Raw genomic sequence first — 26302 nt, forward strand, 5'->3', positions numbered from 1 at the left:
TTGGGACCATTCCCTCCTGGTCTATCACTATTTACCTGTGAGAAGAGACCAGTAGCAGCATCTCCACAATATCCCTTCAGGTAGCTGTGGGCAGCCATGAGGTCTTCCCTCAGGCTCCTGTTTCACACTACCCATCCCCAGCTCCCTCAGTCACTCCACATAAAATTTACTCTCCAGGCCCTTCCCCACCTTCATTGTCATTCTCTGCACTCACTCCAACACCTCCAGATTTATTGTCCAACAAGTGAGGGCCCCTTGCTATAAGACAGACGTTGAGGTCCAGAGGACAATGAAGCTGGGGAAGGGTCTGGAGAACAGGTCTGATGAGGAGCAGCTGAGGGAGTTTGCACGGTTCAGCCTGGATAAAGGGGCCTGGAGAAAAGAGGCGAGGGGGGGTGACCTTCTCACTCCCCACAGCTCCCTGAAAGGAGTTGTAGCCAAGGGTACTGGTCTCTTCTCCCCAGTAACAAGTGGTAAGACAAGAGCAAATGGCCTCAGGTTCCACCAGGTGAGGTTTAGGTTGGCTATCAGAAGAAACTTCTGCGTGGAAAGCCCTAGAACAGGCTCCCCAGGGATGTGGTTGAATCCTTACCCGTGGAAGTGAGAGATGCGGTGCTGAGAGACGTAGTTTAGCACCAGACGTGGCAGAATGTCGTTGGACTCGGTGGTCTGAGAGGTCTTTTCCAGCCGGACCGACCCTCTGCTCCTGCGCCATTACGCAGAGTCCCTGAGGCCGCGACTCAAGGCCAGGCCGCTTTAACCCGCACCGACCGCCCCTGCAGCCCGTCTGCCCGGCGCCCGCCGCCCCCTGCGCCGATCTGCCGCGGAAAGCGATGGCCCTACCTGAGCACGCCCCGTTCCGTGGTGCCGTCGGAGCAGCGACGCCGTCACCGGTGAGTAACGGGGACTCTCCTGACGGGGCTCTGACGGGGCCCGGCCGGCGCGCGGCGGCCGTCCCCGCGCGGCACTGGCGGTAACGCCCGGGGCTGCCGCAGGCGGCGGTAACGCCCGGGGCTGCCGCAGGGGGCGCTCTGCGCCGGGCGCTGCTCTGCGGTGAGTGGGGGGCGGGAGGGGCAAGGGGAGGGCCGGCGGGCGCAGCTGGGGAGAGGGGCGGGGGCGAGCTTCGGGTCGTGCCTCTGAGCGTGGGGCTGGGTGGGTTCCTTCTCCACGAAAGGACTTTTCCACGCTACCGGCCACCAGCCGCCCTACGGGCAGCGCGGGTCGGAGCCGAACCGTCTGCGGTACAGGTTTGGGCTGGAGGGAGGAGTGCGTGTGTGGCAGCCGGGCTGTACCCTCAGCCAGGACCCCCGGGCAGCTCCGGCAGGCTCCTTGAAACTGCCGTGCCCTGTTGGGGCTCTGCGGCTCTCAGCTCCTAGGGTGCAGGCGCGGGGTGGCGGAGTGCTCCATCCCGCTTGTGGCAGGGCATTTCGGCTGCGGTTCTGGCAGGAGAGCTTCTCCCGGGTCGCTGCGCGGCTTGATGTAGACTTTTGCAGTGCCCGCGTCCCTGCCGGAGGGATGTGGGTGCAGCCGTGAGATGGCCGCTGCACTGCCGCTGCACCTGCAAGTGTGTTACACGCTGAGAAGGCTCCATCCCGCTTGAGAAAGACCAGGCAAGCCCTGGAACTGTGGGCTGGGGCGAATGGCAGCAGCGCAGCGGGAGGATGAAGAGGGTCAGATGGGACACGGCAAAATGTGGAATTCCACTCTGCCAGCGGGGGAGAGGAGTGGAAAAAGGAGTGTCTTGGGGAAGAAGGTGAAAAGACAGTGGCACTGGTGGCAGGGAATGGTGCAGTTGGCTGTTATGTTCCAGGCAGATGCGGCTGGAGAAACTTTGGAGCCTAAGCGGGGATTATAAGGTCTGAGGAAGAAAGATGAAGACTTGTAAAAGAGCCGTAGAAAGGCTTGCTGTGCCAAGAGTGGGAGGAAAGCCTCTGTGAAAGAAAACATGCAATTCTTGCAGCTGTAGTAACTTACAACTAGTAATGCCGCTGAAAGGTGGGTTTAGAAGCTTTGGCTAGGGGTGACCTATAGCATCTTTGTTCCTAAGGCATGAGAGACTGCTCACAAGAGACAGTGTTTCTTAACTCTATCATCTAGTGAGACAAAGAGACAAGAGACAATGTTCCTTAACCCTCTCTATCATCTGCTGAGCTCTGCTTTTGCACTGTTACAGGTTTTGCTCCCACAGAAGTCATAGGAGCAAATCTTGCAGAACTCCAGTTCCTCTCTTTTTTCGCTTCTTGTAGTAATTCTATCAGCATCTCAATGTGCAGCTGCTGTAGGAGGGAGCACTGAAAGACTGAAAGAGGAGCCATCTGTAAAAGCCCTTTGCATGTTCGCGTGCCCTTGGTTTGACAACACAGAAATGGCAGTCAGCCTTAAGGGCAGGACAGTGTCACGTTGGGTGAATAGCACTGTGCCTGCCAGGATGTAGTTTAAACTGTGTACTTCAGGTAGTAGCTGGTAGCTATGCCCCAAGTTTTTCTTGCTTTAGCATTAATTAGCCATTGCCTTGGTTTTGTTGTTGCCAGTGGATACCTTGGCAAGAGGTACTTAGGATGAATTCCTCTTCCATCTTACTTTGGTTGTATTCCTTTGAGTATAGAGAGAAGCTACCATCTGCCAGTGGTAGTTGCCACAAACCATACAGATAGCTGCTCTCAGCATAGTTATAGTTTGGAACAAATTCTGGTATGTGATGGAAGGAGAGAGTGGGAACAGTTCTCTTTAGTGGCAGCACATCAGTAAAGATGTGTAGCTGTACTGTCATTAATGCTTGCATTTCCCGTGCTTGTTAAAAGCCTGGACTGTATCTTCTGGCTTTGAGATCATTTTCTTTACTGTCATCTGGATTTGGTACTTTTTCACAGATACTCCTGGCCAAACAAACACTTAAGACTCCTTTATGTTACTGAGTCACACAGATTCCAGAGCAGGTTCACAAATCTCAGTTTGGTTGGTGCTTTCACTGGGAAAGAGGTATTGTGTTGAACAACTTGCTTCTTTGCCTGTAACTCACTTCTTTGCTTGCCTCTGATGGGTTTTATGATTATTTTAAACTGGGAACCCTGCCCAACAGTTTAAAGGTCTGATGGAATTTCAGATTGTGGCATTGTGAACCTACTGCTCTTCTTCGAGCACAAGATTAAGTACAGTCATGATAGACTGTTGAAAAAGAAAGTGTTTACACTCTGGTTTTGTATAATGCACAAACCCTCCCATCTGTGCAAGATATATGGGGTAGTATCTCTCAATTTTAAGCGTGCTCAGCTTTGCAGTGTCTCCGTCAGATAGGCAAGTACTTCACAGGAGGAAGTTAGAGACAGAAAGATAACACCTAAGACCCTTGAAGAAATTTAGACATAGTCTTTGCTATGATTTCAAGGCAGAGGTGAGATTTCTGCTGTGGGTTTAAGTGACCTGCTGCTTGGTCACAACAAAACGAGTTCCAGAGGAGCAAAAAAAGTAGAAATCCCTGTAATCCCTGTGTAGTCTGCCACTGGGCCACCTTCCCTTTTCGTCCCCTCCTTAGATGATTAAAAATAGAGAAAGTGTTGTCCAGTTCAGGGGAAAGAGAAGTCACTGCATATTGGTCTGTTAAGCTTGAAGTGTTTCATCATTATTGTGCTCTGATGTCTCTGTGGATGCTGTTGGATGCCTGGTCACATATGACTAACCTCCTTGTAAAGTAGGGCAGCATCTTCAGTGCCTTCTGTTTTGCAAGAGCTGCTGCAAAGCCCTCACTTAAGCTTGTGGGCAGCAGTAATGCTGGTGACGAACAAGACTTGCTCACTTCCAGACCTGGCATTGTTCTCAATTCTGTGTTCTTGCTTCCTCCTTGTATGTACATGTCCTTCCAAAGGGTTTCTCATTTTCTAGCCATATGCCCTGTAAGGGTTAAAATAGTGTTTGGTCTTGTATTTCATACACAGGTTCCAGCCCTGTTATACACTAAGTGTGCATGGCTTTCTACAAATACCCAGTAACAAGAAACTACTCTTTGAAAGCTATTGGTGGCAGAGTGCTGTATCAGTTTGCTGGCTGACCTGCTGTGAGCATCTGTCCCTTTTGTCTGTGTCCTTTCCAGCTGCCTTCTGTAGCCATATTCTGCCTTGTCTTTTTTTTTAACTATTGATGATGGGCTTACGAGCTCTTTCTTGAAAGCCAAAAGCTGTGAGGTACAAAACCTGCTCCTTTCAGTTAAAGGTCTGTAAGAAAGCACTGGGAAACTTTTCTTGACAAGGTGCTGAATAAGATGCTCCTGTACTATTCTGAGTGGCAAAAGAGAGGCAAATCTGTACACTGTGGCTGGGATCCTGACTTTGCCAGCCTTTCCTTACCCAGGTCTCTCTGTAAATGCTCCTGATCCTTTTGTTTCCTCAAGTGACCCTGGCATCTTTCCTTGCTCCACCACACTCATTGTATTCCTTGATGCTCCCACCAGGATGAAACCCTTCACCAGTCCATCCCCCAGGGACCTTGGTTTTGCAAAGTGGAGCCCAGCACCCTGACACAACAGTGTAACTCCAGCAGTATAATGGGGAGCCATGAGGGCCACTGCACTTGATGGGGCCAGAAGGTCCCATGAGCTGAATGGAGCAACCCTGGGGTGCAGCAGGCTCATCCAGGAGTCCCACATGAGGCCAAGCCATGGGAGTGAGGCAGCTCTGGGGTCAGTCTGTGGGGCAGGGTTTGAAGAGCCAGACAAGTATGGCTGCAGTGTCAGGGGCAGAAGCCTCAGCTTAAAAGCTCAGCATTTCTAAGCTCCTTCCCAGTTTCCTGCCTTCACCCTGAGTGCCTTGTACAGTGCCTTCTCCTCTGTTAAGCAGTTACATCTTCTGTCTTGGCATACAACTCAGTGTAGCTACTGCTCCCCAGTGTCTCATGTGCTGGGCTCAAGGGCCATGGCAGGGTGGGGAGGAAGATGGGGAGCAGAGCAGCGTGGGGAAGGATGCAGCTGTGATGAGGAAGTGAAGGAGTAGTGGAGGTTCAGAAAGAGAGGAGTGTGCTTCAAATCTGCTACGGAACTTTTTTTGAGTTGGGAGGCAGATTACAGCCTCCACATCGCTCGGGTGCTGCACTCTGCACTAGGGAGTGCTGACCAGGTAGGTCTGGTCATACCTGGTGCTGGGGGCTTTGCAGTATGTTCTGCTGTTGTGTCTATCAGGTGCAAGTAAATCTCACCACTTTATTTGTTAAATAGGCATAGAAATCTCAGGAAGACAGCAGGCTGTAGCATTTTAGTGGGGCTTATGAAGCTTCACTAAGAAAGACTCAAGATCATTTGAGACTGCTGCAAGGACACAGAGAGTTTTATGTTTCAGTAAATACTCTGAAGACTAGCAACAGCTTTTCATGAAATTCAGAAGAAAGTGAATCTTCTGAGGCTTTTTGGGTAACCTCAGGTGTCCTTGAATGGGTGTGGGAGCAGCTATGCACCCTGTGCTATTGTGGTCTTGCTGCAGAGGTGCTGCTCACACCTGTGGAGTTCTTTGGAAGGCTTTGAGAAAGCTACAGATCAGAAATAACACTTCCACTTCAGCCCTGTGTTTGAGCAGGCTTCATCTCTGCAGGCTGTGATGGTGTCAGTATTAGAAGCCCCTGCCTTTGGTGGGCTAGCTCAGCTCTGTATGGAGTGTGAACAACGCTGAATTTCCAAAGTGGTGCATCCAGGGAGATCCTGTATGGGCTTGATCTGCACTGGTTGAGCTAAGTGTGACTCATGCATCAGCATGGGAAGCTGCCCCGACAGCTGAACGTGAGCCAGCAGCATGCCCAGCTGTAGCTTAGATTCGGGTTGTGTAAAACTTCAAGGCATTATACACATATTAACTAAGGGACCTGGGGTAGTATCCTTTGGAAAGGACACTTTTAGGCTTAGGCACATAGGAAGTGATACGCTTGAGACGTTGCTATTTACTGTTCATTGCAAATGGCCCAAATTTGAGAGAGTGGAGTGATGGAAGCATAAGGAACCATGCAGAGCAGGGTTATGTATGGTCTTTGGCCCAGAAGACACTACACGCTTTGCTTTGACAAATTGCCCAGACTGTAGATCATTTTTCCCCTAATTTGTTCCTGATGAAAGCTTTGCAAGTTGAAATTTTCCGTTGTGCTCGAAAGGAAGGAAATACCTATCAGTAGCTGCTCTGACACACAGTAGCTGGGGACTGGGTTATGGAAACCTCCAGCAGCTTGCTTTTGTTATTTTTAAAGGTGCCTTAACACCATATATTTTTTGATGGCAATTACACCTACTGATTGTTCTGAATTCCCTTAGCTGTAGATTCAAGCTTCTTATACTGGGGACTGACCAGGATAGTTGTAGTAGGCTTGTAAAAGCAGGAGATGCAGAACAGCTCAGCTGCCTGACAGGAGGATATACAGGTGTTCCCCAGCACTTGAGAAGGTTTTGCTCTGTGGGCCTCTGTAAACACTGTGGCAGCATGGATCAGCCAGGATGCTTTTTTTAAAGATGGCCTAAAGGTGTAGTTCAAGCATGCCACTGTGAAGGAGAGTTCAGCAGACAGGTCCTCCATAGCACTGTCTTGAGGCTCAGAGTCTGTCACGTTCACTATCAATGTCTTTGTCTTCTTTTCTTCCCTTCAGATCATGATGGCTTTCTTGGGAGAGCAGACTTGGACAGGAGCAAGAAATCTCAGGATGCCTAACTGCCTACTAAAACTGACCAGGCTGGTGCTGAGCCACAAGCTCAGGACTCTCTTTATCCTTGCTTTTAAGTTCATGTCCTTTGCCTCCATCATACTGTACTGGAGAATCACAGAGGACCTTAAGAACAGAGGCCAGGTCTACAGCTTACCTGTCGAAATCCACTGTGCTCACTCTGTGCCTTCTCCTCCCTGCACCATTGCTGGTGGGCCCCCTCCTTCCCCAGGCAATGTGTTTTTCGTGGAGACCTCGGAGCAAACTAACCCAAGCTATCTGTTCACCTGCTCTGTGGAGTCAGCAGCCCGAACACACCCTGGGACAAGGGTAATGGTGCTCATGAAAGGTTTGGCAACTGGCAATGTCTCATTACCCAACCACTGGGGCTTCTCGTTGCTGAGCTGCTTCCCCAATGTGGAAATCCGACCCCTGGACTTGCCAGAGCTCTTCTCTGGAACACCTCTGGCAAAGTGGTACTTGCAGGCTCAGCGGCACTGGGAGCCTTATTTCTTACCTGTCCTGTCTGACGCCTGCAGAATTGCCATCATGTGGAAATTTGGTGGTATCTACTTGGACACAGACTTCATTGTACTTAAAAACTTAAAGAACCTCACCAACATGCTTGGTACCCAGTCCAAATACACACTGAATGGGGCTTTTCTGTCCTTTAAGCCCAAGCACAAGTTCATGGAGCTCTGCATGAGGGACTTTGTGAGGAATTACAACAGCTGGATCTGGGGGCACCAGGGCCCACAGCTCCTAACACGTGTCTTCAAGAAATGGTGCTCCGTCAGGAGTCTGCGGCGCAGTACAAGCTGCAAAGGAGTGAGTGCTCTGCCCCGTGAAGCTTTTTATCCCATCCGGTGGCAGGACTGGAAGAAATACTTTGACGTGGTCAGCTCCTCGGAGCTTCAGCACCTCTTTAATAACACCTATGCAGTGCATGTATGGAACAAGAAGAGCCAAGGAACAAGGCTAGAGATCACATCCCAGGCATTGCTGGCTCAGCTCCATTTTCACTTCTGCCCTGCCACGTACGATGTAATGAAGAGGGGCTCTGAATGGCAGTGACTCTAAGATCACCTCAGTAGGTGTTGCCTGGGAGCCCACAACTCTCCAACTGCTCCATCACAAACGTGACTTATTTAAAAGTGATGTGGTGAGAGCTGAGGATGAAAGCCATTTGTAGGGTGCAGGTGAAGTCTGTAGCTTCAGCTGATGTCTGTGCAGCTCTTTGTCTGGACTTTAGCTGCCTACCAGCAACGTTTTCTTTTTCTGCAGCACCTTTCTTCTGCTCTGCTTGGTCAGGTAGATAAGTCTCAAGAAGGGAGCAAGAACTGGGGCATTTGTGGCAGCCTCTGTTAGCCTTTCAGAGAAGCAAGGCCCCTTTCTATGGCTGTAAACCTGCAAAAGGCCTTTGTAGAACTGCATATCTCATTGCCTCAGTCCCAGCATTTCTGAAGTGCAGTCCTCAAAGAAACAAATGATGGGAGAGCAGAAACAGGCACTAGGGAGGAAGTTAAGCATGCACAGGCATCATCATGTGAAGAATGTGGAGAAAGGGAAGAAAAAAAGTGCTGAAGTGTCTTCTTTTCATTGGCCTTTGGTGGAGGAGGCTCTCTCATCTGGTTTGAGCAGGGAGAAGGATGCTCTGTTCGAATGTCATAGATCTGGAAATGTGGAAATTTGGTGTGAATCAGAATGTGAGGATCTGAAGCCAGCTCATTACTTGAAAGATCTCTTGTACAGCAATTATTTTAGCAGTGGCAAATGAAGACCCTGCAATGAGCACTTTAAACTGAACCTGACACTGGAAGACCTGAACTGTCTTTTGCACTGAATTGTCTCTGTGACAAGGCCTTTCAGCACTTGGACAGATCCTAAAGGAAAGGCAGGATATTTCCAGAGTTAGGGAATATATACTGTCTAAATTCAAGTCCATTTATGAGTCATGTATGGTGCACCTCTTCAAATAGCCTGGAGTAGTCTTGCAATTCGCTATTCAGGAGTACAGATGTCTCCTGGGAGGTCTTGAGTGGAATTTTTTTTTCTCTCAGCATGCTCCCAAATTGCAGCAGAGAAGGTTGACATGTATCTCACAAGATGCTGTGCCTTGCAGCATTTCTGCCACAAAGGCAACTGTGGGAGAAGCTTCTCTATTACCTCCATGACAAAAAGGATAATCTTACAGTTCTTCTCAGAAAATAATGGAGAGGGAACAGTGAGAAACAAGAATAAGGTCAAAACCATCAGCATTATTACATCTGTTCTCTACCACACTATAAAGGAGCTCACTGGGGCACTTGTGCCTGGGGCTATGATAGGGTTAATGCAGATTAGCACAGTATTGACCATCCTATCTCCTGCACTGCTAGGAGATTATGAGCTCACTGTAAAAGTTTTTCTGCTCCCACTCTGCCACCTAGGAATGGCAATGGAGTGGTGCAACAGCCCTTTCCATGGCCACAAGTCAGTCAGCTCTTCAATGTCACCTGGCCTTAAAGTGACAGCTTCTTCACATGGTGCTTCCTGCAAGTGCTCTGAATGTGACTTAAATGATACCTGGATCTGCAGCTCTCTGAGGCCTCTTCTGCTCCCCAGGCCAGCCATAAGCTATGTGAAGTTTGCTCAGTTAAATCAAGGCAACGATCAAAAGTGTAAAATCTTGTACATACAACATTTCTCTTTATCTCAGATTGATTTATCTTTTTGGTGTTGAAAATGAGAAAGACAAATTGCTCATCAGTTTGACAGAACAGTTCCCTGTCCTTCAGGGAACATAGCTCTAGAAGGTTAAGGAAAATGTACAACTTTTGCTTTATTGTTTTTTGTTTGGGTCTGTGTTTTTGTTTTGGTTGGGTTTTTTTATGCTGAATGGTGTGGTGTTCATCTGAGGTCAGTGCTGCTTTGACTGAAAGCCACCTGCCTGTGAGTTGAGCAGGGTGTGAAGTCGGTGCACAAGTATCTACTCTGGAGTGAAGATGGTGCAGGGAGCTGGTCACACATGCCCATATGTATGTAGTACTGCCCTTTTGTTCTGCCCAGTTTTATGTTGCATCCCAGGGGTGTTCAGGATTTCGAAGGTCTGCAGTTCTCCCAACAGTGAACACCTTTAAGAGCAAAGACTTCCTGGAAAACAGCATATTTTCCTGACCTTGTAAGCATTCTTCAGCACACTAAGTGGTATAAATGGATGCCATTTGCACTCTCTGTTCTCACTGTCACTACTCTGTGGTTTGTTTTTTTTCCACTACTTTCTTTAGAAGAAGCCTCAGAATTGTCATCTCTGACCTCGAGTGTGGTCAGTGTGGTTGGTGATCCCAAAGGCATAACAGGGGACTCTCCTGTGGCAATATCATGAACTGATTGTGGGAGTGTTTAGGACCCACTGCAATGACCGTCTTCATGTACCACTGCTTGTTCTAAGAAAGTGCTTTTTTGGGTAAGTGGAGTGGATTTGTTGTTTTTCTTGCCCACTCCCTGTAGAGTCAATGCTGTAAGGTTTGATAGGAACTAATCAAATCAAAGCAGCCTTCAGTTTTTTTGTTTCTGTCTTGTGAAAGATAAATAAATACAGATTTTACTGTTGTTTCTTTCTACCAAGATGTTCTGGTTTATTCTGTGAGGTGTTGGTGGTAGGTCTGACCAATTTGTTAGTTACTATGCAGAAGAGCATTTAAAATGTTGTATCGCTAAAATTAGGAGTATGGAATGAACATAAGACATGCTGAAGATAAGCACACATGGAATGAAGGTTTGACAGGCTTGGACTACTTGCCATCTTTGGGGGTTAGACTCATAGAATGGTTTAGGTTGGAAGGGACCTCAAAGATCATCTAGTTCCAACCCCCTGCTATAGGCAGGGACACTTCCCACTAGAACAGGTCGCTCAAGGCCTCATCCAGCCTGCAGGGAGGGAGCAGCCACAACCTCCCTGGGCAATCTGCTCCAGTGTCTCACCACCCTCACTAGAAATAACTTCTTCCTAATATCTAGTTTAGATCTCCCCTCTGCCAGTTTAAACCTGTTACTCCTTGTCCTATCATTACAAGATCTTGTCAATAGTCCTTCCTCAGCCTTCCTGTAGGCCCCCTTCAGATACTGGAAGAATTGTGTGGGCATAACATAGAAGAGCACGTGTGAAACAGTTTCTTAATCCAACCAGGTATCACCTCATCATTTGTGACCTGAAATACATCTGAATCAAGGCATTTTAGTTCCACTCTAGAGGTCTGCATGTTATGGTATAGGAAACTCCATGAGAAAATGAGTTGCCTCTGTCTGAAAGGAGGTTGTAGTGAGGTGGGGATCAGTCTCTTCTCCCAAATAATGAGCAATAGGAAGAGAGGAAGGAGCCTCAAGTTGCACCAGGGGAGGCTTACGTAGAATATTAGGAAAGATTTCTTTACTGAAAGAGTGGTCAGGCACTAGAACAGGCTGCCCAGGGAGGTGGTAGTCACCATACCTGGAGATATTCAGAAATCATGTAGGCATGGCATTTCAGAATGTGGTAGTGTTGGGTTGGTAGTTGGATTTTATATTCTTAGGGGTCTCTTCCAACCTTTATGATTTTATGATTTTTCTCTGGGTGATGGGTCACAGCCTCCCTTAACAGTGACTGTGTCAATGCTCTTGTAGACCTGAAAGTGGAAAGCTTGTACTGCAGCCATTTGTTTTCCCACCTGCCTTTCAGAGCCTGACTGAAAGACCATGGAGTCCAGAAAAGCATTTTGAGAGGCTGCTGAAGGACTGGTGGGGGTCTGGTGTGCAGAGGAGGTTCATTGTGGCTCCTCAAGTCAAGAGTCAGGGGAATGGTTTTCCCTTGAGATGTAAAATAGTTGCCAGTGCTGTCTTCATTGCTGATAGGTAGTCAAGGATGACGGAAAGTGATGAGAAGGACCTAGCTGTTTCTTGCCCTGTCTCCTTTGCCCTTGAGCTCATGAAGGTTGACTGGAAGCCAGATGTGCGGTACATTAAAGGAGAGAAGCAGAACTGGACAGCACAACAGAAGAGGAGCAAGAAAGGATCAGTAGGGTAATCCTGGACCCAATTTCCTGGTAAGAGCAATTATTATTTTGTCTGTCCTAGCTAAGAGCTCTCCTGTGCCAGGAGTGGTGAGGGGATCTGGGATGCACAGTAAGTAGTAATGATCTCTAGGGCTATTTTTTCCCCCTATTCTTTTCCTTTCTTCTTTTCCTTCCTCCCAAGATGTGTGGTCCAGGAAGATGCTGGTGCAAAGTAGGTTAAGAACTGGCTGGAAGGCTGGGCCCAGAGAATGGTGGTGAACGGCATCACATCCAGTTGGCAGCTGTCACTAGTGGTGTTCCCCAAGGATCAGTGCTGGGCCCAGTCCTGTTCAACATCTTTATTGATGATCTGGACAAGGGGATTAAGTCCAGCATCAGTAAGTTTGCAGATGACACCAAGCTAGGAGCAGGTGTGGATCTGTTGGAAGGTAGGAGAGCACTGCAGAAGGACCTGGACAGGCCAATGGGATGAGATTTAACAAGGCCAAGTGCAGGGTTCTGCACTTTGGCCACAACAACCTCAAGGAGTGCTACAGGCTGGGGACAGAGTGGCTGAGAGCAGCCAGGAGGAAAGGGACCTGGGGGTACTGGTAGATAGTAGCTGAATATGAGCCAGCAGCATGCCCAGGTGGCCAAGAGAGCCAATGGCATCCTGGCCTGCATCAGGAATAGTGTGGCCAGTAGGACAAGGGAGGTTATTCTGCCCCTGTACTCAACACCGGTCAGGCCACACCTTGAGTACTGTGCCCTGTTCTGGGCTCCTCAATTCGAGAAAGATGTTGAGGTGCTGGAAGGTGTCCAGAGGAGGGCGACAAAGCTGGTGAAAGGCCTGGAACACAAACCCTATGACGAGAAGCTGAGGGAGCTGGGGGTGTGCAGCCTGCAGAACAGGAGGCTCAGGGCAGACCTCATTGCTGTCCACAACTACCTGAAGGGAGGTTGAGGCCAGGTGGAGGTTGGTCCGTTCTGCCAGGCAACCAGCAACAGAACAAGGGGACACAGTCTGAAATTGTGATAGGCTGGATGTTAGGAGGAAGTTCTTAACAGAGAGAGTGATTGGCATTAGAATGGGCTGCCCAGGGAGGTGGTGGAGTCACCATCCCTGGAGGTGTTCAAGAAAAGCCTGGATGGGGCACTTAGTGCCATGATCTGGTTGACTGGATAGGGCTGGGAGCTAGGTTGGACTGGATGATCTTGGAGGTCTCTTCCAACCTGGTTGATTCTATGATTCTAAGAGCCCTTCTTGGGGACACAGTGCAGTTACATGCCTTAATGTAATCTTATAGTCTCTGCAGACCGAGTCACTGCATTCTGCAGAGCTATTCATCGTACCCCAATGCGGGTGACATGAGCAGGTGACTGCAGGCTTCACTGTCTATGGGAGGTACCTTCCCTCACCTAGGTTTTTAGATGAAGTCCTGAGATCCTTGTATGAACTTCAGATCTGACTCATGGGTATTGCATCTGAAGTCTGTTGGATTATTAACAGATTTTAGAGCATTATATGAATTTTAGAACTAAAAACAAGCACTTTGAGTCTGAAAGCCTTGACTGAGATAGGCTGTTCGAATCTTGCTGCTCTGTATACAGTTATTATTTTACAATAGAAAGGAAGATGATAATTGAGATTAACAAAATTATAGGTGGGGAGGAAAAATGCCCACAATATATGCTTCTCTCTTTACAGCTGAAAGTGCTGTTTGGGACATCATAAATATTAGGAGGCCTTAGAATCAGGAAATGTTTCACAAAGGCAGCAGCTTACCTGCACAAGTGGAAGCAAAGGGTGGCAGGTGCTGCTATGTGCAGGTGTGCACTCCAGTGCCTGGAAATTCCAGTGTCGGGCATCTTGGCACCCAGGCATCTTTCTCCTTGCTCTGGAATGTGTGCACATTTTGGCTCTAAAGGTGTACAAGGGAAGAAAGTGAAAGATTGATAAGTTTATTTGATACAATGAACTTACCCTCTTCATTATCTCAACAAAGAGAATAGGGCTTCAATTATTGGTTAGGAAAGCACTGCAGTGTTACTACCCTTGTTTCACCCCATCGTCATGTGTGTGGCGTGGCCATATACTTGAGAGCAGGAGAACAGAAGTGGTGGCACTTACTAAAAATCGTGGAATAGCAGAGGTTGAAAGGGACCTCTGAAGATGCTTTAGTCCGAGCCCCCTGCTAGAGCAGGATCACCGGAATAAACCACACAGGAACACGGCCAGGTGGGTTTGGAACGGCTTCCAGAGATGGACGCTCGGGAGATGGAGACTCCACAGCTTCTCTAAGCATCCTGTTCCAGTACTCTGCTGCCCTCAAAGGATAGAATTTTGTTCCTTCTGTATCCGTGGAACCTCCTGTGTCCCGGTTTGTGTTCGCTGCCCTTTGCCCTGTTCACTGGACACCACTGAGAAGAGCCTGGCTCCATCCAACTGACTCTCGAGTGTGCTCTGCCTTGGTGGGCAGAGACGCAGCAGATGAGCACACAACAGAGAGCAGTGGAATCATGACTGGAAGACTTAGTTTCGTAATTTCTACGCCTTCCTCTGCTGTTTGTAGTGCCAGCGGCTAGTACCGCCCTCCCAGCGCATCTGCGGGCGGCCGCGCCCGGCAGCCCTTTCCAGTTGCGCCGCCTGAGGGCCTCGGTACTCCAGTACGTAGCTCCCCGCAGCAACGGCGGCGGCGCAGGCTGGCCGAAACAAGGGGTGCAGAGCTGCTCCCACCCCGCTCCCAGCGCCGCTCCCTGCGGCCGGGACACCACCGCCAGCTGACGGGGCGAGGGCGGCGGCGGCGGCCGGGCCCCGAGCGGCGGCCGGGCGGGAAGGCGGGGAGGCAGCCAATGGCGAGCGCGGGCCGGCGGCGCGGCGGCAAGGGGCGGGCCGCGGCGTGACGCTGGGGGTGGCGCTGCGCTGTGGCCTGCGGCCGGGGCAGCCATGGGGTCGCAGATCAGCACGGTGAGTGCGCTCCGCACACCTCCGGGCGGTGGCCGGGCCCGGCGGGCGGAGGGGGCGGAAAGGCGCGCTTCTGACAGCGGGTGGTCGGGGTGCTTGACTGCCGTGGCGCTGCGGTTTGCCGCCTTTCTCCCGCATTCCTCCAGCCGAGGCCTTGAGCAAGCCGAGGCCCCGAGGCCTGGCCGCGGGCGAGAGCAGAGGCGCCGCGGCCACTGCGCCGGGGGCCTCGAGGGCGGCAGTTTGTGGGTACCTGAGCGGAGCTGGCATCGTTGGGCGGTGTCGCAGGATGCCGAGGCCTCTGCTGCCTCCCCTGCCGTGCCCGTAGTGCGGGCAGAGAACAGTGGCGCTCCTGTTGGGAGCTGCGTTTGTCACCCGAGCAGCGATGTGATGGCTTTGAGGACGTTCCTGCGGCAGGCGTGGGCTGGGACACGTGTGCCAGTGCGGACACCCACGGCTCTTGTGCGTGGGGTAACGGTGTCTGTGAGGGCTCTTGGCGTGTGCCCTTCTCCCAGTTCCCTGAATAGTTTTTCACTGTCCATGCTGATGACTCTAACACCACCAGCCTGACAGCTGCTGTTTCAGTGGGAGAGCTCTTTCAGGATAACCTTTGCTGAGCCGTGAGTTTGTGCTGTTGTTTGTAGCTTTGTCCTTTTTCCACAGCTGCCTCGAGCATGGGATCTTTTCTCTGGTGCGGGAAGCACTTCTGGCTCTGGGTTTGTGAGAGGAGCAGGATGAAAGTGGATGCAACATACGCACGCTTGGGTGTAGCTGCTTCTTAGATTGCTTGGTCAGAGTAAGATGAGGCAGGTGCAAAGAGATGACTGTCCTTTAATCTGCTCATCACAGATGAGATGGATGTTAACTAAGATCACTTGGAAATAAGGTTTGAATGAGTGGGTGAAGGGGAAATGGAGCTGAAGGTACAGAACCACTCTTGGCATTTGATTTATGTGTCTTTAGGCCAGTTTGGTGATGGAGTGTCCTGCCATATTTGACACATTTTACTGTTTTGCTCACCACAGCCTAGTGGAAAGGGGCTGGAAGTCTTAGTACTGTGTCTCTTTTCTTTCTCCTGGCCTTTTTTTGTTATCCCCCAGAGGTCTGTTTCCCTTAATAAAAATTCCTGGTCAGTTACTTATTTTATGTTCTCTGTTAGCAAATACTTGTGCAACTGGAAATGATGACTCAGTCTTCATTCAGTGATTCCTGGCCTTACAGTCAAACAATTGCTTCCTCTGCTGCTCTATCTGCAGCTTCATGGTTGCAGTGCAGGTGAATACCTTGATACACTCTGTGGGAATGTATTTCTTAGCAAGTACAACTTTTTGTCCTTATTCAGTCTTCAATTTTCCCCTGTTTTCCTGCTTTACAGTAGAAAACAGCTGTCCAAATGAGTGGATGTGCTGTTTCTTTCCAGGCTAAGTTGCATGAAGGTTTTACATTCGTTGACCATGACTAGCAAATTGCCTTCCCCGAGGCCATCACTTTCTTAAAAGCATTTGTCAAAATCAAACTGTATTCTGTTCCAGGAGACTCAGATCTGGTGCGTTTCTTAAAGTGATTATTATGCACAGCTGGGGAAGGAATGTGTTCATCTCATTGACTGAACAACTGGTGGGTTTAGTTTGACATCTGATGGCCCAACTGGCTTTGCAAAGATAGGAGAAAGCATTTATCTCTGTGCACTGGAGGACAAGCTGAGTTACAGGAATGGTTATTTTGAGCTCCGCACTCATCCTGCCTGCCTGATCATCTGTTGTTGGGCTTGCATTAGTGTTGGAGCTGGGACTGAGCTCATTTTCAGCTGCAGTTTTGCTGGTCCATGTTAGATAGGTAAAATGAAACTGTATTTGACACACTAATGTCTTCTTTCAAACGTTAACCTGCTTTAAATTCAGCTTGCTGATCTCCACGGGGTGTCGTTCACTCATTGCAATGCGAGCTGGAGAGTTTATTTGCTTCTCTGTCAACTCCCATCCTTCCCTCTGTTTTATTTTGTGACTCAGTTCTCCCTGGAGCAGCGGTAGCTGGGAGATCTGCAGGAAATAAGTAATAACATTCCTGTTAACTTAATCTTCAGAAACAAGCTGTGTGGAGCTGTTCCAAATAGAAGTGAAAAGTACAGTGTGTGTTTGTATGTATGTGTATATGGCACAATGTGCCTTCAGGTTGTAGCCACTGTTGATATATTAAACATTGTACAGCAGCATTTTAAGAAGAGAGAGTTTGTGTTGTCCTTTAAAAGATTTGTCTTGCATTTGCCACAATTTTAGTAATAATAATGTAGAAGTCTTGATAAAATGTGCTGCTAAAAGATTGGGCAGGTCCCTTTAAAACTAAATGAAAGAGAAAGCTAACCCAGCAGGACTTTCATCTCTTCCAAAGTGCAGTTTATGCAGTCTCCTGTATTTTTTTCCCTACAGTCATGATTTTTCCCTCTCCTCTGTTAAATCAAGTAACGAATTAGAGTTGCAGAGAATATTTATAAGTTTTTCAGTTTATTCCCTTAAGTTAGGACCAAGTCTACCTACACAGGCTACATCATAGGCTGTTGTAGTGCTTACCTAATCTTGCTGATCTGTGGTCAAGTGTGAGACCTCCAGTTACTAGGGGTCCACAGCACATTTGATGGTGTGTGGAGGGATACCTGTAACAGTAGCTGGCTTGTGAGTCCAGGTGCCTGCAGCTTGGCACAGTGGGGACAGATGCTGCAAAGACTTAAGCCAGCTACTGGTGGATCCACCTTGTACACAGGCCTGTATATGTATGTGCCACTAATGGACCTTCATCCTGGCTGGTTGGGGAAGGGAACAGAATGAGGCCATCAGTGCTGTTTTTGTGAGGATCTGTCTGTGATGAGCAGTGTGGCCACCCATGCACATGTTTGGGCATAGGTTATGCATGTGTGCCCATGTGCTTGCCTGCTAGACATCTGTGCTCCACCTCACTCATGGTTGGATCCTGGAGACATAGACCTGTGACAGCCTTGCTTCTGTTGAGCTGCCAAGTTTGGCAGCCCTCTGCTGGGAAGCAGGTGGTAACACCAAGTGTTCTCGAATTTGTGAGTTGCTCTGGGTGGTATTTTGTTAATCTTTCCTCTTCTGCTCATATCAGTACAAAGAAACACTCTGCTTTTTTTTGTGGTGAGATTGTTATGTCGTGCTACCATCATACCTCTTCCTACTAAAACAACTTTCTCTTGTTATACTCACGTGTCTGATGCTTTTTGTGTTGCTGCAGTTGGGTTGGGCTGTGACATACCCAGTACGGCTAATCTACCGCACCGTCCTGTGGCTTATCTGGGGTTCACCTCCTGCGATTACTCTGAAGGATCCTGAAGTCAAGTATGCACTGAGGCTGATTGATAAGGAGGTATGTACAGTGGTGAGCACTACCTCTCCACAGATGCTGTGAAATGCTTTATAGCTTCCTACATCTTGGGTAATGTTGCAGCTCCATCCTTCTTGTAGGCCTTCTTCAGGTACTGCAAAGTTGGTATTAGGTCTCCCTGGAGCCTTCTCTTCTACAGGCTGAGCAGCCCAAGCTCCCTCAGCCTGTCCTCGTAGCAGTGGTGCTTCAACCCCTTGATCAGTTTTGTGGCCCTCCTCTGGACCTGATCCATCAGGTCCATGTCCTTCCTGTGTGGAGGGCTCCAGATGCAGTACTCCAAGTGAGGTCTCTCAAGAGCAGAGCAGAGTGGCAGAATCGCCTCACTCAGCCTGCTGGCCACACACCTTTTAATGCAGCCCAAGGTGCCACTGGCCTTCTGGGCTGCAAGCACACACCTTCAGCTCATGGTCAGTTCTGCTGTAGCAGTTTGCAACAGAATTCACAGTGCCAAAGCTCTGAGCTTTGGTACTAAGCTTCTCAACATTACCTGGAAAGATCAAAGGAAAAGATTATGAAAGATTAAATTCCTGTTTTTCTGACATGCTTCAGTTCATATTTTACAAGGTATTAAATTTGAAGTAGATGAGAACTTTAATCTAAACCCACCTATCATTAAACAAATACATTGTAACTTGGTAGGAGAGTCATGGGTGTTAGTGTGGTTGTAGATACTACTCAAGACATCTGTGTGGTTGGCTAGGGCTTACCTTTGTTGTAAGAGGAGTTACAGTATACTGGTTTTACCTTGTAGTCTTTTTACCTTCTAGTCTTACTTTTTGCTCGCCCAGCCTAGCTAAAAACCCTCATATTTTTAAAGTTTATAGTGTTCCCATGTTGGTAATTAGCATTCCCTTTTGGTGACTGTGAAGCTGTTGGTACTCTCACCAGCAGAGCACCAAAATGATTTCTGTTAAAAAGATACGAACAAATGAACTCCCTGTTTTGGAAATAGTTGGGAATTTTAATTTTTAACCTGACATATTTTGATGGTGTAGTTGAGAGTATGGCTTTGCAGAAAGCATAGAACAGCTTAGGTTGGAAGAGGCCATAGAGATCATCTAATCCAACCTCCCTGCTATGGGCAGGGCCACCTCTCAACTAGACCAGGTTACTCAAGGCCCCAGCCAACCTGGCCTTCAGCACCTCCAGGGAAGGGGCATCCACAACCTTTCTGGACAGTCCATTTCAGAGCCTTGCCACCCTCATAGTGAGATATTTCTTCCTGGACTGTGGCCCAGGCACAGGAGCAAGAAGCTTGGCCAGGAAGCAAAGGAGCAGAAGAATCTCAACCAGAAGGGAAGTTGCACTTGACCAATTTCACAGCTAACGAAAGTGGGTCAGTGATTACAACAGAAAAGTGGTCATGTGTACTGGGCTGCCATGAAGCAACACGTGTATGTGAAATGTCCACAGTTAGCAGAAAGAGTTTTTAGGCATCTGAAGTTTGAAAAGCACTGGTCCAGAGAATACCTAGTTTGTCATATATGTATTCTCTAATGCATCTTAGATTTTTGTGTATGAAAGATGTAAATCAAATGTACCATTTTGTTGAGCTCTTGGGAGCAGAGAAGTCTTTCTTGCTTTACTTGGCCTTTTATTCTTCAGCTGAAATGTTAACACATGCTCACACTGAGTATTCCATACTCCTGCCTGCTGAATGGAGAAATAAGGGTCACAAGGCTGCTTCCTAGTGTTTAGCTTAGGGCAAAAACTGCCATAATCCTCGGGGCTGGGTTTTTTCCTAACGGTAAGCAATTTGTTTGTTGCATTTCCCTGGCTTCAGCAGAGAACCAGCCTGAAAGAACGGTTCTCTAGCTTTGTATTTGGAGTCTGTTCTCCAGCTTTGCATTTGCAGTTGCCAGTGTGGAAGATTCCTCAGCACCTGCAACTTGAGACACAACTGCCTGCTGGTGGCCAGAGGGCTGCATAAATTGTTCCAATCTTATAACGAAGTTCTTACCTAAATTAGAGTGCTCTTTTAAATTTTAAGGATTACTTATAATTTCTTGGGGAAAATATTTTTAAGGCTCTTGGCATAGTAAAGGGGACCAGGTTGTCACATCTGAGTGCTCACAGTATTTAGGAAGTTTGATGTTTAGTCTTCAAGTTAATGTTTACTCTTCACATAGGAATCCTATTAAACGTTGCTGTTTGCATGTAAATGCCCATCAAAACAATATTCACATTCATCTGGTTCAGTTCTATTTTTAGTTCTGTATTGCTTCTAAATTATTTTGAGATGAAGTCAAGTTGTGGGGGAGTTTGAATCAGAGAAGTGTCAGGCTTGCTGTAGTGGGGGAGTTCGTTATGCTAAATATTTAGTTAGGATGCTTCTCTCTCCTAAATACTTAATCCTGCAGGAAGCCAGTCTAACATATTGGTTTTAGAAGTGAAATTACAAGTGTTAAATCCCAACAACATAGCTGATTGTTCTTTTTATTCTCTCTTTCAGGAAGTTAGTCATGACACAAGAAAGTTCCGATTTGCTCTCCCTTCCACAGAGCATGTTCTGGGTCTCCCTGTAGGTATGTTCTGAGAACACAACCACTGTTAAGTACAGCCTAAGAGATTTTGAGGGGATTGTTTTTTTTTTCCCTGCATTTTTAGCTGTTGCATTTTGAATACTCTCCACGTGGTTTGTGCTGGTATTTAAAGCTTTGTGAGATATTTGTGCTGTGAGTCATCTGCAGAGTCAGAAATCTTGTGTACATCCATCTTGTTTCTGTGAAGACAGCAGAAGCGAACACTGCTCTTTGTATTTTTCCAGTCTCAACTTTCCAGTGCATGTTATTCCCATGGTGCTTGACCATTGTGGTCCCTTTCCATCCCCTGAGACAGTGCTCTCAGCTGCTTCCACTCTAACACATGCAGTTTGTCAGACGATCTGCTCACTTCTGAGTTCGTATCCAGACTCATGGAACTTCTTAATCACCATGAGGTAGATGTTTCCTTGGGCCTTGCCATGTGGCGTGCTGCTTTCCATACTAACTGTGCATTTTGTTTCCTCTTGCTTATATAAAGATCATTAATTGGCACTTCTGCTTTAACAACCCGTTGCAATGATCTGTGGATTAGGTGTTTTGCAGTAGTCCTCAGCACCTTTCCAGCATTACAGTCTGTAGTGTTTGGATCCCCTCATTTGGGATAGCTTATTCTCCTTGTTCTTATGGCTGCTTAAGAGGATCAAGGTGGTTTCCTTCCCTTGCCTATAATGAACATTGAAGGGTGAACTCTCATCTCTGTAATTGCTCTTGTCCTACACTCTAACAGAAGGAAGGAGGGTGGCTTGAATTTGGTCATGGCTTCCTCCAGTGTTTTAGTAAGACCTGGACAAATCAACCAGTTGTTTCAGCACAGCCTGAGAAAAGTGTGTCCTGAAATACCTTGGGAGCAGCATAATTATGCTTCTGAAAGTGCTCTGCATGGGCTGGTCTGTGGGGTGACTGAGGGAGTGGTTTACTGGGCAGGACTAAAGAAGCAGAGATCTGAGAGTGGTAAAAGCAGCTGGGAGCAGCAGAGTTGGCAGCCTTGGGGCAGACACTGGTGTGCTCTCTGCCTATTTAGTCCAACACTAGCATCTTGATTTTACTGCCAGCTGGAGAATATAGGAGAAACCATGATTGGCTGTGAGGGGGAGTGGGATTGTGTGTGGTCTCAAGCAGAGGCTGGCAGCTCCTGTCCTGTCAGGGTGAGATAAGTGCTGTAACAAGTATGAGCAAAAGGAATGTGTTCCCTTTGGGTGGAGCTCCTTTCTGGGGTTTGTACCAACTCCTGAGACCCAACAGAAGTGCTGTATGTCTAGGCAGCCATAGCAATGGCAGCTAGAAGACCTCCTGGAAGACATGAGAGATCTGAGGTTAAACTGAGGAAAGTTATAAACTGAGTTGCAACAGTTTATGACTAAGATGTGAATGAAGGAGCATGAACAGCACTTGACATGATCCTCACCTGTGTCCTTTTTACATACATACCTGCAAGCTTTTGCAAGGTCTTACATACAGTTAGGGCTTTGGTGAATGGAAATGCATGAAGCTGTCAGAGCAGATAAGATTGACACATAAAATTAGCAGCAGAGTTGGCTGCCCTTCCAGGTGATTCTATGCACAGTTAACAACTCTGGCAAGGTGCAGTGTCAGGAAAATGAGAGCAGGGGGAAAAGGGATGCTCAAAATGAGGTAGGTAGAAGAACTTTGGAGACTGCATTTGTAGTCCACATCAATTTAGTACATCCACTGAAAGAAAAAAAGTCTTTTGAAATCAGCTTGCTTTTTTCTTCTCCCTGCACACAGGACAGCATATCTACCTGTCTACACGGATTGATGGAGCTCTGGTTGTTAGACCTTACACTCCAGTTTCCAGTGACAGTGACAAGGGCTTTGTGGATCTGGTTGTCAAGGTGAGAACGTCACACTCTTTTACCAGGTTGGCCAGCTTCTCAGCCCACATTTGGACTTCCATTATTGCACCAAGTGATGTGCAGTTACCTACAATCCCTATGGCATTGTGCAAGCATTCCTTAGTGAGTATGTCTTAGGAGGTGCTGCCTCATTTTCTGGTTTTGCATACAGCAGTCTTCCAGAATCTCTGTAAAAGTGGAGATGTTAACATGCTTTTTAAAATCCCTGTGAAGGAATTAACTTGTCTGAACCCTCAGCCACTTCTGAAGCTGATGCAATGTGGTCATTATGATCATTAGGAGAGGTGATTGTTGTCATTAGTGATCCAGTGTGAATGACTTAATTGGCAAAAACGTGGTTTGGAGTTGGTGCCATCCTTTTGTTTTATCTCTTGATAGCAAGACTAAGCAAATATACTCAGTGCTGACAGGAATTTAAAACCTGAATATCTGCTCTGGTTTGCCTCTTAGAATTTTGCTCCTAGTTTCTTATTTCTTCTTTACAACTATTAACACCTACTCATTTACTGTGAAACTAGTTGTGAATTTGCCCTGCACAACCTACTTACAGTTGTGAGCATGGCATTGCATGTTGAAGACATGGAAAAAATGTAAACCTTTGACTGATGTATTTCCCAAGATTCCTTCTTGCCAGGGTGGCTCTCCATGCCTGCAAATGATGCTGCTCCTGTAAAAGTGCAGCTAGGTTCAGCTTGAACTCTTCCACACCCAAGTGATTTAAAACAAAAACCCACTGTAACTACAGCCAGTGATACCTCTTGGTAGGCAACTAAATATTCAATTAGTTGGGTATCCACTTTTTTAGGTAGTCTAACTTTGAGGTGTAAACAGTTGGCATCCCAAGAAGAAAGTTTGGGATTGCTTCTTTGGCAGCTGAGCTGTCAGGGATCTTTCTCAGTTTTTCTGTTTGAAATTGTGGTGGGGTTTTTTTTCCCTCCCCCTGCCCCCTCTTTGAACTTGGGTGTAAACAGAAATACAGCACTGAAATTGCCAGTCTGTGTCCAATCTCTGTCCAAAGAGTGGCATTTTCATTTTTTTAAGACAACTCAGTGCTTTTCTTTTCTTGTCAGTGAAATCTTAATTGAAAATATTTCTTTTTGTATAAGAAATGTATCCCTTTGCCTGAGGAGTATGGGTGTTTGAATGTTTGAAGGGCAAACACTCACCTCTCAGCTGTAAGATTGATTACTTCATTGTTGTTTTTAACAGATCTATTTTAGAGGTGTCCATCCAAAGTTTCCTGATGGAGGGAAGATGTCTCAGTATTTAGACAGCCTGAAAATAGGGGACACTATTGACTTCAGAGGACCGAGTGGTCTACTTGTCTACAATGGAAAAGGTAAGGCTGACTCAGAAGATGAAACTGATGCAGAGTAAACACCACAGAGAAACACATCATAAAGTAGTAGTAATACTGGTCACAGTTTTCCCCACTGGATTCAAGTCTGATTATAATCAGGCAATAGTTTGGGTTGGAAGGGACCTTTAAAGGTCATCCAGTCGAATCCTGCTGCGGCTAGCAGGGACACCTTCAGCAGGTTACTCGGAGCCTCAGCCAGCCAAACCTTGAATATTTCCAGGAATCTACCATCTCTCTGGGCAAACTGTCCCAGTGTTTCACTACCCTCTAGTCTGCCCTGCTGAGACCACACCTAGAATACTGTGTCCAATTATGGGCTCCCCAGTTCAAGAGAGACAGGCACCTGCTGGAGAGACCCCAGTGGAGAGCCACGAGGATGACTGGGGGACTTGAGCATCTTCCCTCTGAAGAGAGACTGAGAAACCTGGGGCTGTTCAGTCTGGAGAAGAGAAGGCTGAGAGGAGATCTGATCAGTGTGTCCAAATATCTGAGGGGTGGGTGTCAAGTGGAGGTGGCCAAGCTCTTTTTGGTGGTCAGCAGCAATAAGACAAGGAGCAACAGCTAAAAACTGGAACATAGGTTTCATCTCAATGTGAGGAGAAACTTCTTTACAGTGAGGGTGACAGAGCACTGTAACAGGCTGCCCAGAGAGGCTGTGGAGTCTCCTGCTCTGGAGACTTTCAAAACCTGCTTGGATGCATTCCTGTGTGGACTACCCTAGGGGATCCTGCCTTGGCAGAGGCGTTGAACTTGATGATCTCTGGAGGTCCCTTCCAGCCTCTAAGGTTCTGAGACTCTGTGAATATCACTGGAGGTATGGGATGTGAGCACACAGAAATACAGATAGTGATGGCTTGATGCTGCAGCCAGGAGTAAGTAATAACTCATGTCACTGTGTGTCTTATCATGTGTCTCTATCTTTCAGGGTTTAATCAGTGGTTTTTATCTGCTTCTTGCTTTATGGTGAGGGAAGGGTGACAGGGCTGAAACAAATGTCATCTGGCTGAGTGTGCTGGGAAAGGATCACAGGCACTTTTCCTGCTTGCTTTCTTCATTGTTTTCAATCTCTCTTCAGGCAACTTTGCTATTCGACCTGAGAAAAAAGCTGAACCGGTCATTAAGAAAGCAAAATATGTGGGGATGATTGCTGGTGGAACTGGTATGTATATACAAAGATTCATCCTTGCTTTCTGACAGCTTGTATTTGTTCCTATTTCCTCTCACTTAGACTTGCTGCTTTCTGTTCTTGCATCATTGACCTGCTTGTCTCTTTCAGGGATAACGCCAATGCTGCAGATCATTCGAGCAATCATGAAAGACAAAAACGATCCTACCATTTGTCAGCTTCTGTTTGCTAATCAGGTAATTTTTATGTTTATACTAAGTGTTATTCAACTAACAGAATTCCACTCAGCAGATCAAGTTCTTGGTGAGACAGCTTGGTACAGAAGTATCAATCCTGAGAGGAAAAGTGAGCTGAAATGTTGAGAACTTCCTGTATAAAAGGACTTAGGAAGAACTGAGTTTTCAGCATTACTACAGAAACGAGGCTTTCCTCCCAGCTAATGCTTTTGCTTTCCTGTGTCGCATTGCTCTGCTTCTAATCCAGTTTATGAATGTTTGAAAACTCTGAATTCTTCAGTGTTTCAGGCAGGCTCTCAAAGCTGTCTTTTCTTAGTGGAAACATGGAAGAGGGGGACATCTGTCTCTTTTGGCAGTTGTAACTCCCCAGCTTCACAGCAGGGTTTGTATGTGGAATCTTTCCATTTGAGAACACCTGAGGCAAGACTAAAATTAACAGTGCCTCCAGCAGCTCCCTCAGCTATGGAGCTGTGATTTTCTTTTTCATAGAATACCAGGTTGGAAAGGGACCTCAAGCATCATTCAGTCCAACCCTTCAGGATAATAATAGAGTTTAAATGAGCTGGCCCTGCACCCTGTCAAGACAGGCTGTGAAATTGTCTAAAGCAGGGGAATCCACCACCTCCCTTGAGAGTCAGTTCCAGTGTCTGATAGTTTGACTGGTGAAATATGTTTTCTGGCATCCAGTCTGAATCTGCCCAGTAGCAACTTGTGCCCTTCACCCCTTGTCTTTACCATGGGACTCTTAGTACAAAGGGAGTCTCCCTCCTCATGACAGCCACCCTTTATGTACTTGTACATGGTTATGAGGTCTCTCCTAAGCCTTCTCTTCCCAAGGATGTACAAACCCAGTTCTTTCAGCCTACCTTCATATGCCAGGGCTTCCAGGTCTCTGATCATTCTTGTGGCCCTTCTCTGGACCCTTTCCAGCCTGTCAGCATCCTTCTTGTGTAGTGAGGACCAAAACTGCACACAGTGCTCAAGGTGCAGCCTGACCTGTGCTGAGTGGGACAATGACATCTTTATCTCTGCTTGTGATACCCTTATCACTGCAGTCAGCATCCTGGTGGCTTTCTTGGCCACTGCAGCACACTGCTCGCTCACGTTGAGCTTTTTGCCCACCAACACCCCCAGGT

At 47.5% G+C, this 26302-nt stretch overlaps 2 protein-coding genes and 1 long non-coding RNA gene across 4 annotated transcripts in view; 2 read left to right on the top strand and 1 right to left on the bottom strand.

Annotated features, from left to right (window-relative positions):
• The first annotated feature begins 554 nt into the window (after positions 1-554).
• Positions 555-26302, top strand: part of LOC135187774 (NADH-cytochrome b5 reductase 3) — a 32084-nt gene continuing 6336 nt past the window's right edge. Inside the window, exons 1-7 of one of the 2 annotated variants that reach the window (XM_064166787.1) lie at positions 555-893; positions 17878-18009; positions 20480-20552; positions 22317-22423; positions 23654-23783; positions 24880-24963; positions 25081-25166. In XM_064166787.1, the coding sequence (XP_064022857.1) occupies positions 834-893; positions 17878-18009; positions 20480-20552; positions 22317-22423; positions 23654-23783; positions 24880-24963; positions 25081-25166 (672 nt within the window). In that variant the 5' untranslated portion in view covers positions 555-833. Of the gene's footprint in view, positions 894-14533; positions 14641-17877; positions 18010-20479; positions 20553-22316; positions 22424-23653; positions 23784-24879; positions 24964-25080; positions 25167-26302 lie in introns of those variants that run through there. The other variant, XM_064166789.1, reaches the window with a different exon arrangement.
• Positions 3352-14556, bottom strand: LOC135187775 (uncharacterized). Its single transcript, XR_010307436.1, has 3 exons — positions 13804-14556; positions 13459-13594; positions 3352-3888 (listed from the first exon to the last, which is right to left on the bottom strand). It is a non-coding gene; the product is annotated as an uncharacterized LOC135187775 (long non-coding RNA).
• Positions 6613-7737, top strand: A4GALT (alpha 1,4-galactosyltransferase (P1PK blood group)). Its single transcript, XM_064166786.1, has one exon. The coding sequence runs from the start codon at positions 6613-6615 to the stop codon at positions 7735-7737; it is 1125 nt and encodes a 374-aa protein (XP_064022856.1).

Source organism: Pogoniulus pusillus, chromosome 27, assembly GCF_015220805.1.
Source record: "Pogoniulus pusillus isolate bPogPus1 chromosome 27, bPogPus1.pri, whole genome shotgun sequence".
NCBI lineage: Eukaryota > Metazoa > Chordata > Aves > Piciformes > Lybiidae > Pogoniulus > Pogoniulus pusillus.

Bases quoted from the DNA above. Each gene is read 5' to 3' on its own strand.
- A4GALT (XM_064166786.1), top strand. From the start codon at position 6,613: ATGATGGCTTTCTTGGGAGAGCAGACTTGGACAGGAGCAAGAAATCTC.